The 13,305-nt window shown below is 47.8% G+C and overlaps 1 protein-coding gene across 1 annotated transcript in view; it reads left to right on the top strand.

Moving 5' to 3' along the window:
* The first annotated feature begins 1,694 nt into the window (after window positions 1-1,694).
* Window positions 1,695-13,305, top strand: part of zmym2 (zinc finger, MYM-type 2) — a 28,500-nt gene continuing 16,889 nt past the window's right edge. The window contains exons 1-12 of the mRNA XM_080019369.1: window positions 1,695-1,989; window positions 3,145-3,280; window positions 3,993-4,141; window positions 4,981-5,129; window positions 5,861-6,014; window positions 7,449-7,661; window positions 10,758-10,911; window positions 11,076-11,185; window positions 11,569-11,691; window positions 12,106-12,256; window positions 12,756-12,928; window positions 13,045-13,210. Of these exons, the coding sequence (XP_079875495.1) occupies window positions 1,789-1,989; window positions 3,145-3,280; window positions 3,993-4,141; window positions 4,981-5,129; window positions 5,861-6,014; window positions 7,449-7,661; window positions 10,758-10,911; window positions 11,076-11,185; window positions 11,569-11,691; window positions 12,106-12,256; window positions 12,756-12,928; window positions 13,045-13,210 (1,879 nt within the window). The 5' untranslated portion in view covers window positions 1,695-1,788. The remainder of the gene's footprint in view (window positions 1,990-3,144; window positions 3,281-3,992; window positions 4,142-4,980; window positions 5,130-5,860; window positions 6,015-7,448; window positions 7,662-10,757; window positions 10,912-11,075; window positions 11,186-11,568; window positions 11,692-12,105; window positions 12,257-12,755; window positions 12,929-13,044; window positions 13,211-13,305) is intronic.

Genomic DNA, 13,305 nt, shown 5'->3' with positions numbered 1-13,305 from the left:
CGTCAAGCCAGCAGTTTACCTGAATAGAAAAGCCGGCAGCCTGTGACTGAACGGCCTTGGTGCTGTAGCGGAGCGCAGAGTGCAGAGAATGCCGGGCTCACTGCCTCAGCAACGCGGCATCCATTTTGGCTCCAACCCTAGACAGAGCACCCAGTGTAAGGGCTGTGGCTGGAAAGAAACTGCTGCTCGGCTGCACTTGGAAGCCTAAATCTGGGACATACAAGGTGGAAAGTGTGTGTGTGTGTGTGTGTGTGTGTGTGTGTGTGTGTGTGTGTGTGTGTGTGTGTGTGTGTGTGTGTGTGTGTGTGTGTGTGTGTGTGTCCTCCATACAGGTGTGTGTGTGTGTTGGGGCGGTAAGTGGTTGTTGTTGGTTATTTCAGTGGTATCGCATCATCAGTAGAGTGGGATATCATATCACAATTAGGGCTGGGTGTTGGGCAGGATCATCCGTTTTCGATTCAATCCAATATTGATGAGACGGGCGGTGCTGCGTCGACCGGCCTCACCACCAGCACCAGACATGGCCCCGCTTGGTGCTGGCTTCACCTGATCGCCTCTGCCTTTTGGCCTGTGTTGCCAGGTGGTTGCCTTAGCGATGGACAGGGAATGGGATCCCATGCCCGACGCTGCAGAGGAGGATGGGGAGCAGGTGGAACCGGCGGATGCGGCAGCTCCATCACCCCGGCAACAGGCCACACACCCCTCGGAGGTAGGGGTGTAAAAATATATATATTTAAGTAAACAACATTTTTTAATGCGGATTATTCAAAGGGGCTTTTGGGGGAATTAGCATTTTGTCTATTTTACCCAGATTCAGACGAGAAGGTCAATGTCAATGTCATCCCTATGTGGCCAGTAGCCCCCAGTACCATGCAGCCTATGGTGACGGGCTGAGTGCTAACTGTGTTAGCTAAATGCATGGCTGCAGAGGGGGTCAACTAGCCTAGCTCTTGTGCAATTAGGGAAATACACCTTCCAGCATCCCGAAAGATTATTTAAGTGATACATCTTTTTCCACAAATACAAAACATAGTTGTTTAAATGCAGCTACATTCAGAACTATTTTTGACGCTGAACTGATTATCCAATCCATGATAATCAGCTGGGAAGTGCTTCAACTCTGTATCAACTTCAATTCTTGGCAACAGAGGATTACTGTCAACAAAACAAAAAATAATAGTTATGAATATTGCTGCATTTAAAACAACTAACATCTTGTTTTTAGGTTTTTATTTTTACTCTGCATGGACGTAGGGTAAGATAAATTAAAAGGGAGAATCACCAAGTTCAGGCCATTTTTAGGTAATCACAACATTCTAAACCACGATTGTAAAAGATGCAGTTAAATAAGTTGTATAACGTTGTTTTTTTTGTTGTTTTTTTGTTCGTTCACAGCACAACTCTGAGGAAATACAGGAAGTGACTTCGGTTTCCACAGCGACAGAGAATGGCGCTGCAGGGCCGGTCAACGCTGAGGAGAATGAGGACGACGATGTGGTGCTGGTCGGGGAAGAGGAGGCCCCCCAGGATGCAGACATTTCTGAGACGGCCGCTGACGCCACGGCAACCCCTGACGCCCCGGCAGCCAATGACGCCATGGCGACAGATGACGCTGCCGCGCCCGTAGCAATGAGGCTGTCCGACGCCCCCAGCCCACCCACGTCTTCCGGCTGCGTCGCCGCCAAATCTTCGGCCACGGAGCCCATTGTCATCGACGACGACGAGGAGTCGGAGCAGCAGCGGGAGGCGGGCAACGCCGCCGGTGGCTCCCCGGGGGCCCTCAGTTGCATGGAGCCCGACTCTGAGATCAAGATCGCCAGCGTCACGACGCTCGGCTCCCCTGAGCAGCAGGGCGGGGTTTCCTTGTCTGCCTGCGCTGGCGTCACGTCCGCCGTGGAGCCGGACGCCGTGGAGCCCGCCCAGGCCGACCTGAACCTGATGATAACCTCCGTGACGTCGCTGCAGGCAGGGGCCACGGCCATCATAGCGGTGAGGGTGGACGGGATCTCACTGGGACCGTGGGGAGTTGGTTTGTGGGCGGAGGCGTTTTTGTTCGGCGACAGTTTAATAGTTTAATTATCTTTAATGGAGGGAGCGGTGTTTAAAATACCGGTCCGGTAGCATGTCTGCTCCCAACTGGTTGGGAAACAAATAAAATTGTGTGTGTGTGTGTGTGTGTGTGTGTGTGTGTGTGTGTGTGTGTGCGCACAACCTGTCCATGAGGGAGGGGCGGGGCTTATTACTTTATCAACAAACGTGATTGGTTAGAGGTTAAAGGTCAGCTTTAGATCGTGACCAAACTGAATGGCTTTGTCACGACCTGCGGAATGCGGAAAGGAACAGATCTGCAGAATTTTTTATCGAAATTATGGTCTTTTATTTTGACATTGAGGAAAGAAATGTGATAATTATTGTTCTTGTTTTATCGCCAAGCACCAATGGAAATTGTGCTTAGAGGGAATTATTTCACGGAACATTATGACCGGAGAGAGACAAATATGTCGGACTTCAACACATTTTCCTGGTCAAAAACCGGTAATTACCGGACAACGGAAACTCTGGTAGTCACTGTGTTGTAAGCTGAACGGGCTGTGCCATATATTGTTAGAATATAGATATCTTGATATGAGACCAGTTGTAGTTTGCTATTTTGGTTATTGTAGTTAAATAAATGTTGTCTTTCAGGTTGCATTTCAGTAAAGTCATGCAGTTTTTCTGATCTTCAGAAAGACTTCTAGTTGTTCTAATCAATGCCTCTACCTACTTGTTCATTATATCCTCATTAATAATGATCGTTTCTTGAATATTTCTGGTGTGTAAATATTTTATGAAAGCACAAGTAGTCATTCCTAAAATATCATCAAATTATCAATATGGTGAACTGTGTGGGCCTAGCCCGTGTGGCTTGATTAGAAGGAAGTGATTGATGTGACTCTTCTCCGCCGCAGCGGTGTGTGTGTGTGTGTGTGTGTGTGTGTGTGTGTGTGTGTGTGTGTGTGTGTGTGTGTGTGTGTGTGTGTGTGTGTGTGTATGTGTGTGTGTGTGTGTGTGTGTGTGTGGGGTGTTGTTTTCTGGGGAGATCATATGTCGATATCCAATGTATTGACATCTTTTCTTGTCGTATTTGCCGTCGCGCCCCCGCAGGCCGAGGAGAACGGCCTGCAGATCAGCAGTGCGTTCAGTCTGAGCGCCGACGCCGCCTCCTTCAACCCGGGGCGGGGCTCCGCATCCACCAACCAGGCGGTCCAGAACGGAGACGGCGGCACGCACCCCAGGACCGGTGAGGGAGCGGTGGACAGACAGGAGCGACACCTTTCAAGTTTAGCGTCATGTTTTTAAGAGGGTGGTTTAATATTTTTAACGCTTAAATCTTTGCCCCATTGGCCTGCATGCAAACGCGGTTGAGCGAGGCGCTTTGAACAGTTATGGTTATAGTGGATTTGGCCACGGCCATCGGGAGCAATTAGGGTTTAAGTGTCTTGCTCAAGGACACTACAGCATGCTATGAGGAGGAGCCAGGGATCGAACCAGCAAACTTGATATTACTAGACCTGCTCTACCTCCCGAGCAGCTGTCCCCTTTTACTGACACCCAAATGGAGACTTCCTGTACCGCTGTAGCCTGTACAGCCAAAAGTCAGTCCTATGGCCAAACAGTCATTAAAACCAGAAAACCAGGCCTTGTTGTCATGACAACAGCATATAGGACACAGGGGAAAGCTGATGTTGTTCTCAGTCTCTCTCTGTCTGTCTGTCTGTCTGTCTGGCTGTCTTTCCGTCTTTCGGTCATTTTCTCGCCCTCTCTCTCTCTCTGCCCCTCTCTCTCTTTCTACCGCTCTCTACCTCCCTCCCTTCCCCTCACTCTGCCTCTACCTCCCCCTCTCTGTACCCTCTTTCTCTGCCTCTCCCCGAATTCCCCTCTCTCTGCCTCTACCTCCCCCTCTCTGTACCTCTCGCCCCCTGTGGACCCTCCCTCCCTCCTTCTCCCTCCAGACTCCTGGATCTCCCAGTCCGCCTCGTTCCCCAGGAACCAGAAGCAGACGGGGGTGGACTCTCCATCTCCCGCCCCCTCCCTCCCCAAACCTCAGGGCCAGTCCTCTTCCTCGTCCTCGGGCTCCCAGCCTCCGCCCCGGACCGTCAAGGTATCCTCATGGGGGTCCTAGCCCCGCAGCGACCCGTAGAGCTGGGCCGTAGTTTCATCATAATAATGAACTTTATTTAAAAAGCACCTTGAAATAGCGCATTATGTCATAATGGTGCATTTTGTTATTACAAAATGATATTTGGCCTTTAACATGGAGAAAAACCTGCATTTGTCATAACTTGCAAAATTTTGTTTATATTCTAATGCTCATGCTTTACTACTGAATAACATTTTACTAGAAGGCTCCCACAGACAGGTGTGTGTGTGTGTGTGTGTGTGTGTGTGTGTGTGTGTGTGTGTGTGTGTGTGTGTGTGTGTGTGTGTGTGTGTGTGTGTGTGTGTGTGTGTGTGTGTGTGTGTGTGTGTCCGTCCATATCCGCTGCGTTGTGCACGACACCTGGGCTCTTGATGTTGACACACGAGAACAATTGAAATGTGACGTGTTTTTTGTGTTTATTTTTTTTGTCTTTTTAGGAGCCACTTGTTCACTAACCTGAAACCAAAGCAGCAGTTCTTAAAGCCATGACTTGTGTATGAGTTTTATGGTCCCAGACGAATATTATATTCTGGACAAATGCGCTATATATATATATATATATATATATATATATATATATATATATATATATATATATTCACACACACTATATAAAATGTATTCTTTGCAATACTTGGATAGGGACATTTTCAGTGAGCGATTTAGCTGATTTTGATGTGAATTATGCTTTGAAAAGTGGCATGCAAATGAGGTTTATTATTATTATTATTGTTATTATTATTATTATTATAATGGTGATTATGTGTTGTTCCATATGACCCCCCCCCCCCCCCTCCCAGGTGACCTGCGCCAACTGTAAGAAACCCCTGAAGAAGGGCCAGACGGCCTACCAGAGGAAAGGCTCCACCCACCTCTTCTGCTCCACCACCTGCCTCTCCGCCTTCTCACACAAACCCGCCCCCAAGAAGAACTGCACCATGTGTAAAAAGTAAACCCCCCCCCCAACCAGGTGTCCCTAGGGAAGTAATAAGAGAAGGAACCACCTGAGAAGGTGCTCCACAGGGAGTCTGTCTAGATGCTCCATATGTTAGGGGGTGTGTGTGTGTGTGTGTATGTGTGTGCGTGTGCGCGTGCGTGTGTGTGCGTGTGCTGTGATTATAACTCATTGCTGTTCACATCCTGACTCAAACTGCTGATTATTTAAATGTGAGGACACTTAAAACAAGCTGGAAACGTATGTCGGTTTGTACTGGTCCGAGACCATTGTGGGTGTGGGTGGGTGGGTTGTGTTTCTTCCTGTATGTGTCTGTATTTTTTTATATATTTTTCTGTGTGTTTTAGGATTGCTGTGGTTATCAGTGTTACACGGTGTTCGGGCGTACACTGATGACATTACTTGCCCACTGTCGTTTTAAAACCCATTTAGTTAATTTTTGCGTATGAGAGCCAATGTTAATCAAATAAAAAAACCTCAAATTTGTAAAATACTAAGCGTGTTATCAATACTTAGGTCGGACGCTACAAAAAAGAGTGTCTGCACAGTCTGTCACATTTCACTCATCATAGAATTAGAGAACGAAGGCTGTAGAAGACCTTGGTGTCGGTGTTACCGCTGTTGTCATGATGGTGTTTATTGACTGGTGGGAAAAGTTCCTCCCCATGGCATCCCTAGTGTGTTTAAGTGTGTGTGTGTGTGTGTCCGTCCATCCGTCCGTTCAGGGACATCACCACCATGAAGGGTACCATCGTGGCCCAGGTGGACTCCAGTGAGTCCTTCCAGGAGTTCTGCAGCACCGGCTGCTTGGGAGCCTACGAGCACCCACCCAAGTCCAGCCTCAAAACCAAATGTACCGTCTGCGGGAAGCTCACGGAGGTCAGCGCACACACACACACACACACACACCCATCCACGGAGAGAAACACACACCCTCACAACCCTAACCCACACACATGCACAGATGTTTAGTCACACATAGAAACACACATACATGTTCATATACACACATTATGTTGCTCCCCCTCTCTCTCTCTCTTTCAACATGGCAACTTGGGGCCCATTTTCATCAGGCCCCGAGCTTGGTTGTCACGGATACGATGTTGGAAAAAAAAAAAAGCCCCAATCCAAAATGGAGGGCACTTCCTCTCCACTCACAATGAACCATTTATAAAGCACGCTGAATCGAGCGCTCGCTTCCTGGCTGCTGCTCTGGCATCAACTATTCCTCCTCGTTCGCTGTCAATTCACCAAAATAACTTTCTTTGTTGTGTGTGACAGTCAACTTTTAGCTTTGAAATATTTTTTAAATCTTTATTTACTTGGGTTACTTTTACTGAGCAGCTTCCATGGAGCCATAGGAGCTTAAAGCTAAATATCATGACTTTGTTGTGGTAAAACAAACTTTTTATCACTATTGGTGTGGAACCAAAACCGTCGACATCATATGGCATGTTAAGAGCTGTTGGATTTGCCTGTTTCTTCAGTGTCTGTGTCCTGGATAGCGCGCTAGCAGGAAGTAATGCTGCTGCACAGGAAGTGATGCAGTTCAAATGGAGGAAGAGGGTTACTATGGTTACCAACAGAATAGAAAAATGAAGGGTTTGCTGCCATGGTGCCGCATGTGACCAATGGAAGGAGTTAATACCTCCAAGCGCTGCATCGATCCACAGGACTGTGATGTGCAGCTTGTTGTGTAGGTTTAAGTGTCCTGCCCAAGGGCACCTGTACAATGGTTGATGAGGCTGGAGAGAGCTGTATTCAAACCAACCTGGATGGGATGGATACTAGCAACCTACCAAGGACGCCATTATTTTACCAGTGAGTGACTGATGTCACTGATGCAATATTTAAACAGGTCGTGGCTCTGTGCCAATAACGGAAGGCCTCTCTCTCCTGTTGAGAATCGGAAATCCAGACCCAGGGAATCTCCTGTGTCCTGACCTTTGACCTCCATGTGAAGGGGGCTCAGATCACAGGGAAGCAGAGTGTTTCTCAACCGGGAATTAAAAGCTAAAGGCACCAGTGTTTTTTTTTTTTTTTTTTTTTTAAGGCTGTGCCAAATGTGAACGATAGCATAGTGCCACATTTGGTCTTTATTTCCCAGAGAAGACCAGTGAATTTCTTCCCACCAAATTGAAACAAGCTCATGGCATATCCATGTATACATATCAAACTCCTTCCACTCACAAAATCCCATCGTTGAGAAATGGTGGAAGTGTGCGTTGCTACGAATGCAGTTTCATGCGGTCTTATGATAAAGAACTGAGTATGAAAATATATTTAACGAATGATTATTTATGCGGCACCCAGATCCGACACGAGGTGAGCTTCAAGACGGTGACCCACAAGATCTGCAGCGACGCCTGCTTCAACACGTACCGCATGGCCAACGGGCTGATCATGAACTGCTGCGAGCAGTGCGGCGACTACCTGCCCACCAGGGCGGCGGCAAACCACTCGCTGCTGGTGGACGGGCAGCACAAACGCTTCTGCTGCCAGAACTGCATCAAGGAGTTCAAGCAGGTGCTGCAGCACACACACACACACGCACACACACACACACACACACACACACACACACACACACACACACACACACACACACACACACACACACACACACACACACACACACACAGGCGCACACGTCAAGACACACACGTAACACACACACACACAAACACGTCACACGTCAAGACACACACGTAACACACACACACACACACACACAAACACGTCACACATCAGGACACACACGTAACAAACACACACACATCACACATGAAGACACACACGTAACAAACACACGTACGCTGTAACACACACACACACACACATCAAGACACACATGTAACAAACACACACACATCACGCATGAAGACACACACGTAACAAACACATATGCTGTAACACACACGTCACACATCAAGACACACGTAACAAACACACATACACTAACGCACACACGTCACACATCAAGACATACACGTAACAAACACACATACGCTGTAACGCACACACACGTAACGAAAACACACACAACACATTAAACACACACCACACGTAAAAAACACAAGGATAGCACCACACAGCATAACCAGGAATGAGCCAACCAGGAAGTGCTCCCAGCGCCACCGTCTCACTCACCACAATAACTACATTTTGGGTCAAACTGGGGGATGGGCGGAGTCTGGCTTGTTGCTGGGCTGGTTGGGGTGTGGGGAGGTTGGTCTCGCTGTCTCACCCCTGGGCCGCACCCGAAGAACTCGACGACCCGTCGGTTCCTTCGGTCGGTTCCTTCGGTCGGTTCCTTCGGTCGGTTCCTTCGGTCGGTTCCTGGAGTCCGTTCCTGGAGTCCGTTCCTGGAGTCGGTTCCTGGAGTCGGTTCCTGGAGTCGGTTCCTGGAGTCGGTTCCTGGAGTCGGTTCCTGGAGTCGGTTCCTGGAGTCGGTTCCTGGAGTCGGTTCCTGGAGTCGGTTCCTGGAGTCGGTTCCTGGAGTCGGTTCCTGGAGTCCGTTCCTGGAGTCCGTTCCTTGAGTCCGTTCCTTGAGTCCGTTCCTTGAGTCCGTTCCTTGAGTCCGTTCCTTGAGTCCGTTCCTTGAGTCCGTTCCTTGAGTCCGTTCCTTGAGTCCGTTCCTTCAGTCCGTTCCTTCAGTCCGTTCCTTCAGTCCTTTCCTTCAGTCCGTTCCTTCAGTCCGTTCCGTCGTCGATGCGCTGGCCCTCGCAGCGTTCTCCAGAATGTTCTCCAGACTTTGAACTTCAAACTGTGACATTTCTCAACCTTCAGTGGGTAAGTGAATCTTTGCTTTTCGATTTCAACCTTTAACTTTACATTTCATTGGCATTTGGAGTCTGTTTGTTTAATAACAGAGTAGGATTTCAAGATTCAAGAGGGTTATTCGTCACATACATATAGATACTTTCATACATATATGCAGTGAAATGTCAACTAAATGTCAATTAGTTGGTGAGTTTAGTGTTTGTTGTTTATATTTCACACATCAGCTTCTGGCTTGAATACAACGTGTTCTATCTCTGGAATCAGTAATAATCTTTAAAAACATTGCTTGTTTTCCCAGGAGGAAGGAGGTGCTGGTTCTCCTCCGTGGGTCCGAGGGAGAAGGGACGACAGCGCTGGGTTCGTCCCGTTCACCAGAGGAGGATGCAGGAGATTTAAACAATCTATATCACATATATATATATAAATTACACATTATATGTATATTTATTTAGCTGTTTCTATAATAGTGTTTTTTGATATCAGTTATTTGTGGTTTGATTATTAAATGATGAAAAACATGCAAAATGGATAGATATTTTTGTACACTTCATAAAACATATTAATAGCCTAATACCTCATGAATCAATAGACAGATTTAATCCTGTATAAATCTATTGCTTGACAAGTAAGTTTGACTAGAGCCCACAGGTAGTGACTCCAAGCAGCAAACTTGAACTTTTTTGGCCTCGATAGCCAGTAAAAGTAGAAATATTGAGTTACGCAGGTGTGGGATAGTTCCTACAATCTGATTTTAAATTTTTTCTTTTCCGGTTTTAACCCTCCGTGATTAGGGGGTATTCTGAATCTTTATGTGGGCAACCTATTGTCAGGTTGTTGAATCGTCGTTCTGCTATCGTTCCTGGCAAAGATTGACCGGGATGGGGAATGTGTAACGGGGTACCACTGGTTGCGTTTTAGGAGGAGCGGCAGATACAATACTAGGCTTTTGTTTATTCTGCTGAGGCCAAACATGTTCAATAGATCATTTGATTGTGATGTCATTTCAGTGTCCTTCATGTTTTGAATAAAGCGACTGGTTTACATTTACATCCGCAGTATCATCATTTTTCCTAATCGTCTAAATCGGCTAAAACCGCCCAATAAATCTGTCTCCAAGATATTCTGATGAGTGATGTTGAATTTAAGGTTTATGAATGTCCATTACGACTCCATTACACCAATAACTGTAACTTAAACAAGCAGTATAACCAACAGCGTACATTTTGTCAACCCTGGTACTTGTATAATATTCTGATGTCATTTAAAACATGAAAAGACAAATGTAAAATCAACTCATTTTATATTTTAAGTAAAGGGGACCAGTAATCCACTCAAAGAAATTGGGGTATTATTATCAATGGTTTCCATACCTTCCACATTTTATTTATTTTTTTAGTTTTGACCCTTCACCCACAAGGAAAAAACTGTTGACGATAGAAGTTGTAGTTTAAAAGTACAGTGTGGTATTTTTTGTTTGTGGTTTTTGTGATGTCACAACTCTAAAATAGAATGCGGCAAATATCCAGTCATAGAGACACAGGGGCATTGTGCTTCCAGCAGAAAAAGTCAATATGCTCGAGGATAAAGTTCAACTAACATCTAGTTCCCATTTATTAATGTGTTTCTTTGTCAGCAGCAGGAGTCGGAGGTGGGACCCAAAACAAATTACAATTACTCAAAATGTAGTTCACCATTAATGCAAAGATACGACGCAATGGAGTCTTCCATAGGTGAAGGAGTTTTATTTGGGAGCTGGAGTTTTGATGGGATGTCGGACTTTACGCGGAGCTTCCATTTTTGCCCGGATCTGACGTGGTGGCTTGTGTGGACTTGTCTCAGGTGAACAGCAAGCTCGCCAGCTGCGTGATCTGCAAGACGCTGATCAAAACGGGCGAGGTGCTGCACGGCGTGGGCGCCGGGGGAACCGTGGGCTCCTACTGCTCCTCCGCCTGCATGAACAAGGGCAAGATGGCCACCACCGCCACCATTCTCAGTGAGTACCGCGGACCTGGAAACGGGGGTACGCACCCAACGGAAATTTGCGCATCTGCTCGCTCATCGATTTTGTGTTTAATTGCGTTTTCTTTTTTTTTTGTTGTTTTGTTTTGTGTTTCTACAACGTGCCAAACAAATGCGTTTTGTCCCCTGCGGTTGCAGAGCCCACGTGTCATGTCTGCAAGAGCAACTCTTTGCCCCAGTACCAGGCCACCCTCCCCGAGGGGAGCGTCCTCAACTTCTGCAGCTCCCAGTGTGTCACCAAATTCCAGGTACTGCCCCAGTTGACGGCATGCTCCCTACATGTAAAGAAGGTCAGCGTTGCTAAGATACAGAGAACACTGCTGGATGTCAATTTCATGTGAATTTTGTCAATAGTGGTAGTTTTGTGTGTCCTCTGGATGCCCCCCTCCCCCGCTCAGTCTGCATCTTGGATGGTGGCAGCTCCAGTGCACCACATTTCTACTATTATTTACACTTGCTGACATATTTGCTGTTGTAAGTCAGACACTGATGTGTTTTCCGAGCGGCGTCTCTGCCGCAGTCTCGCTGGTACGCCGGTGCACACGGGTGAAACAAAAATGTAACATCTTAACCCTTCTGAGAAGGAGCGTTTTGTTCGTTTACTGCCTGAACGCCCCAATCCCCTTTTCAGAACTCTACTTTCCAGACGGCCACCAACGGGCAGACACCGCTCGCCACCACAAACAACGTGCAGCTGAAATGCAACTACTGTCGGGGAGCTTTCCGCTTGAAGCCTGAAGTGCTGGAGTGGGAGGTGAGGCTGCCCTGACGTGCATGACGGATCTCCTTCCTGAATACAGCGTGCTCCTGTCTCATCCGCGTGATGGCTTCGCTCCCGTCCGGCTGCAGCTGTTACGGCCGAGGGTTGAGGCCGAGGCTGAAGTGCCTTAGACTGCGGTTTAGCTGATGGCCACTAGGCGTGGCTCCAGAAAACATCAAACTAAATGGAAGTCCGTCTGAAAAACTAGAAATATCCACTAGACCCACTGGCAATACAAAGTCAATACATTTTTCTCCACAATATTTTACCGTCTCAGTAGCCAAGTTTACCTACGGGTGTCCTGGTTGTGGTTTTGAAAGTTATTGTTCGGTTAAGAAATGAAGGCTTAAAGATCTTTCTGTAGAAGAGAGCGGAAAGTATATTATATATACTCTACCTCTCTCCCAGGATAAGGTCTACCAGTTCTGCAGTAAGTCCTGCTGTGAGGACTACAAGAAGCTCCACTGCATCGTCACATTCTGTGAGTACTGTCAGGAGGAGAAGACACTCCACGAGACAGTCAACTTCTCTGGCGTCAAGAAGCCCTTCTGCAGCGAAGGTACGTCTCCCCCTCCACCCATCCATCAATCCATCCCTCCCCCACTCCATCCACCCCTCCATCCCTCTACCCATCCATCCATCCATCCCTCCCTCCCTCCACCCATCCATCCCTCCATCCCTCCACCTATCCATCCATCCCTCCCTCCCTCCCTCCCTCCCTCCATCCATCCTGCACTATAATCCTACAAGTGCTGAGATAAAACTTGAGACTACTTCAATGACAAAAGCACATTTTCTGTTCGTCTTCAAAGATGTTTCCTTCCTCTTGCACGCCTTAACCTTAAAAGTAGGATGTTTAAGCTTGAATTGGATCCGGTTGGATTGTGTTTCGATCGTTGTACTAGTTTAGCAGCTGTGATCACTCTTTTCAAAACAACATCAAACCTTTAGTGTTTTTCGGAACTCATAACTGTTCTTCCCGTGGCGCTCCCCGCTACAACAGTTCAACAATTACAATCTGACTGGCAGACCCTTGTTTCTTCCCCTCTCTCCCTCAGGCTGCAAGCTGCTGTTCAAGCAGGACTTCATCCGGCGTCTTGGCCTGAAGTGCGTGAGCTGCAACCACTGCAGCCAGCTCTGCAAGAGGGCGGTGACGCGGCAGCTGGGCGGCATGACGCGAGACTTCTGCGGCGAGTCCTGCGCCAAGAAGTTCCACGACTGGTACTACAAGGTCCGGACGCCGCAGAGAGCTTCACCCGGTACCAGCCCGGTCCCACCGCTCGCGGTGTCTGTCCCCCCGCCCTCCGGGCCTGACGTCCCCCCTGCGCTCCCTCTCATGTCCACCAGGCGGCGCGCTGCGACTGCTGCAAGGTGCAGGGCAGCCTGACGGAGTCGGTGCAGTGGAGGATGGAGATGAAGCACTTCTGCGACCAGGAGTGTCTGCTGAGGTTCTACTGCCAGCAGAACGAGCCCATCATGGTCACACAGAAGGGCCCCGAAAACACCAGCCTGGGTACGGAGTGAGTGAGTGAGTGAGTGAGTGAGTGAGTGAGTGAGTGAGTGAGTGAGTGAGTGAGTGTGTGTGTGTGTGTGTGTGTGTGCGCTCAA

This window comes from Zeus faber, assembly GCF_960531495.2.
Source record: "Zeus faber genome assembly, chromosome: 18".
Taxonomy (NCBI): domain Eukaryota; kingdom Metazoa; phylum Chordata; class Actinopteri; order Zeiformes; family Zeidae; genus Zeus; species Zeus faber.
The sequence above is the reverse complement of the archived record's forward strand: the minus strand, read 5'-3'. Positions and strand labels throughout refer to the sequence as shown.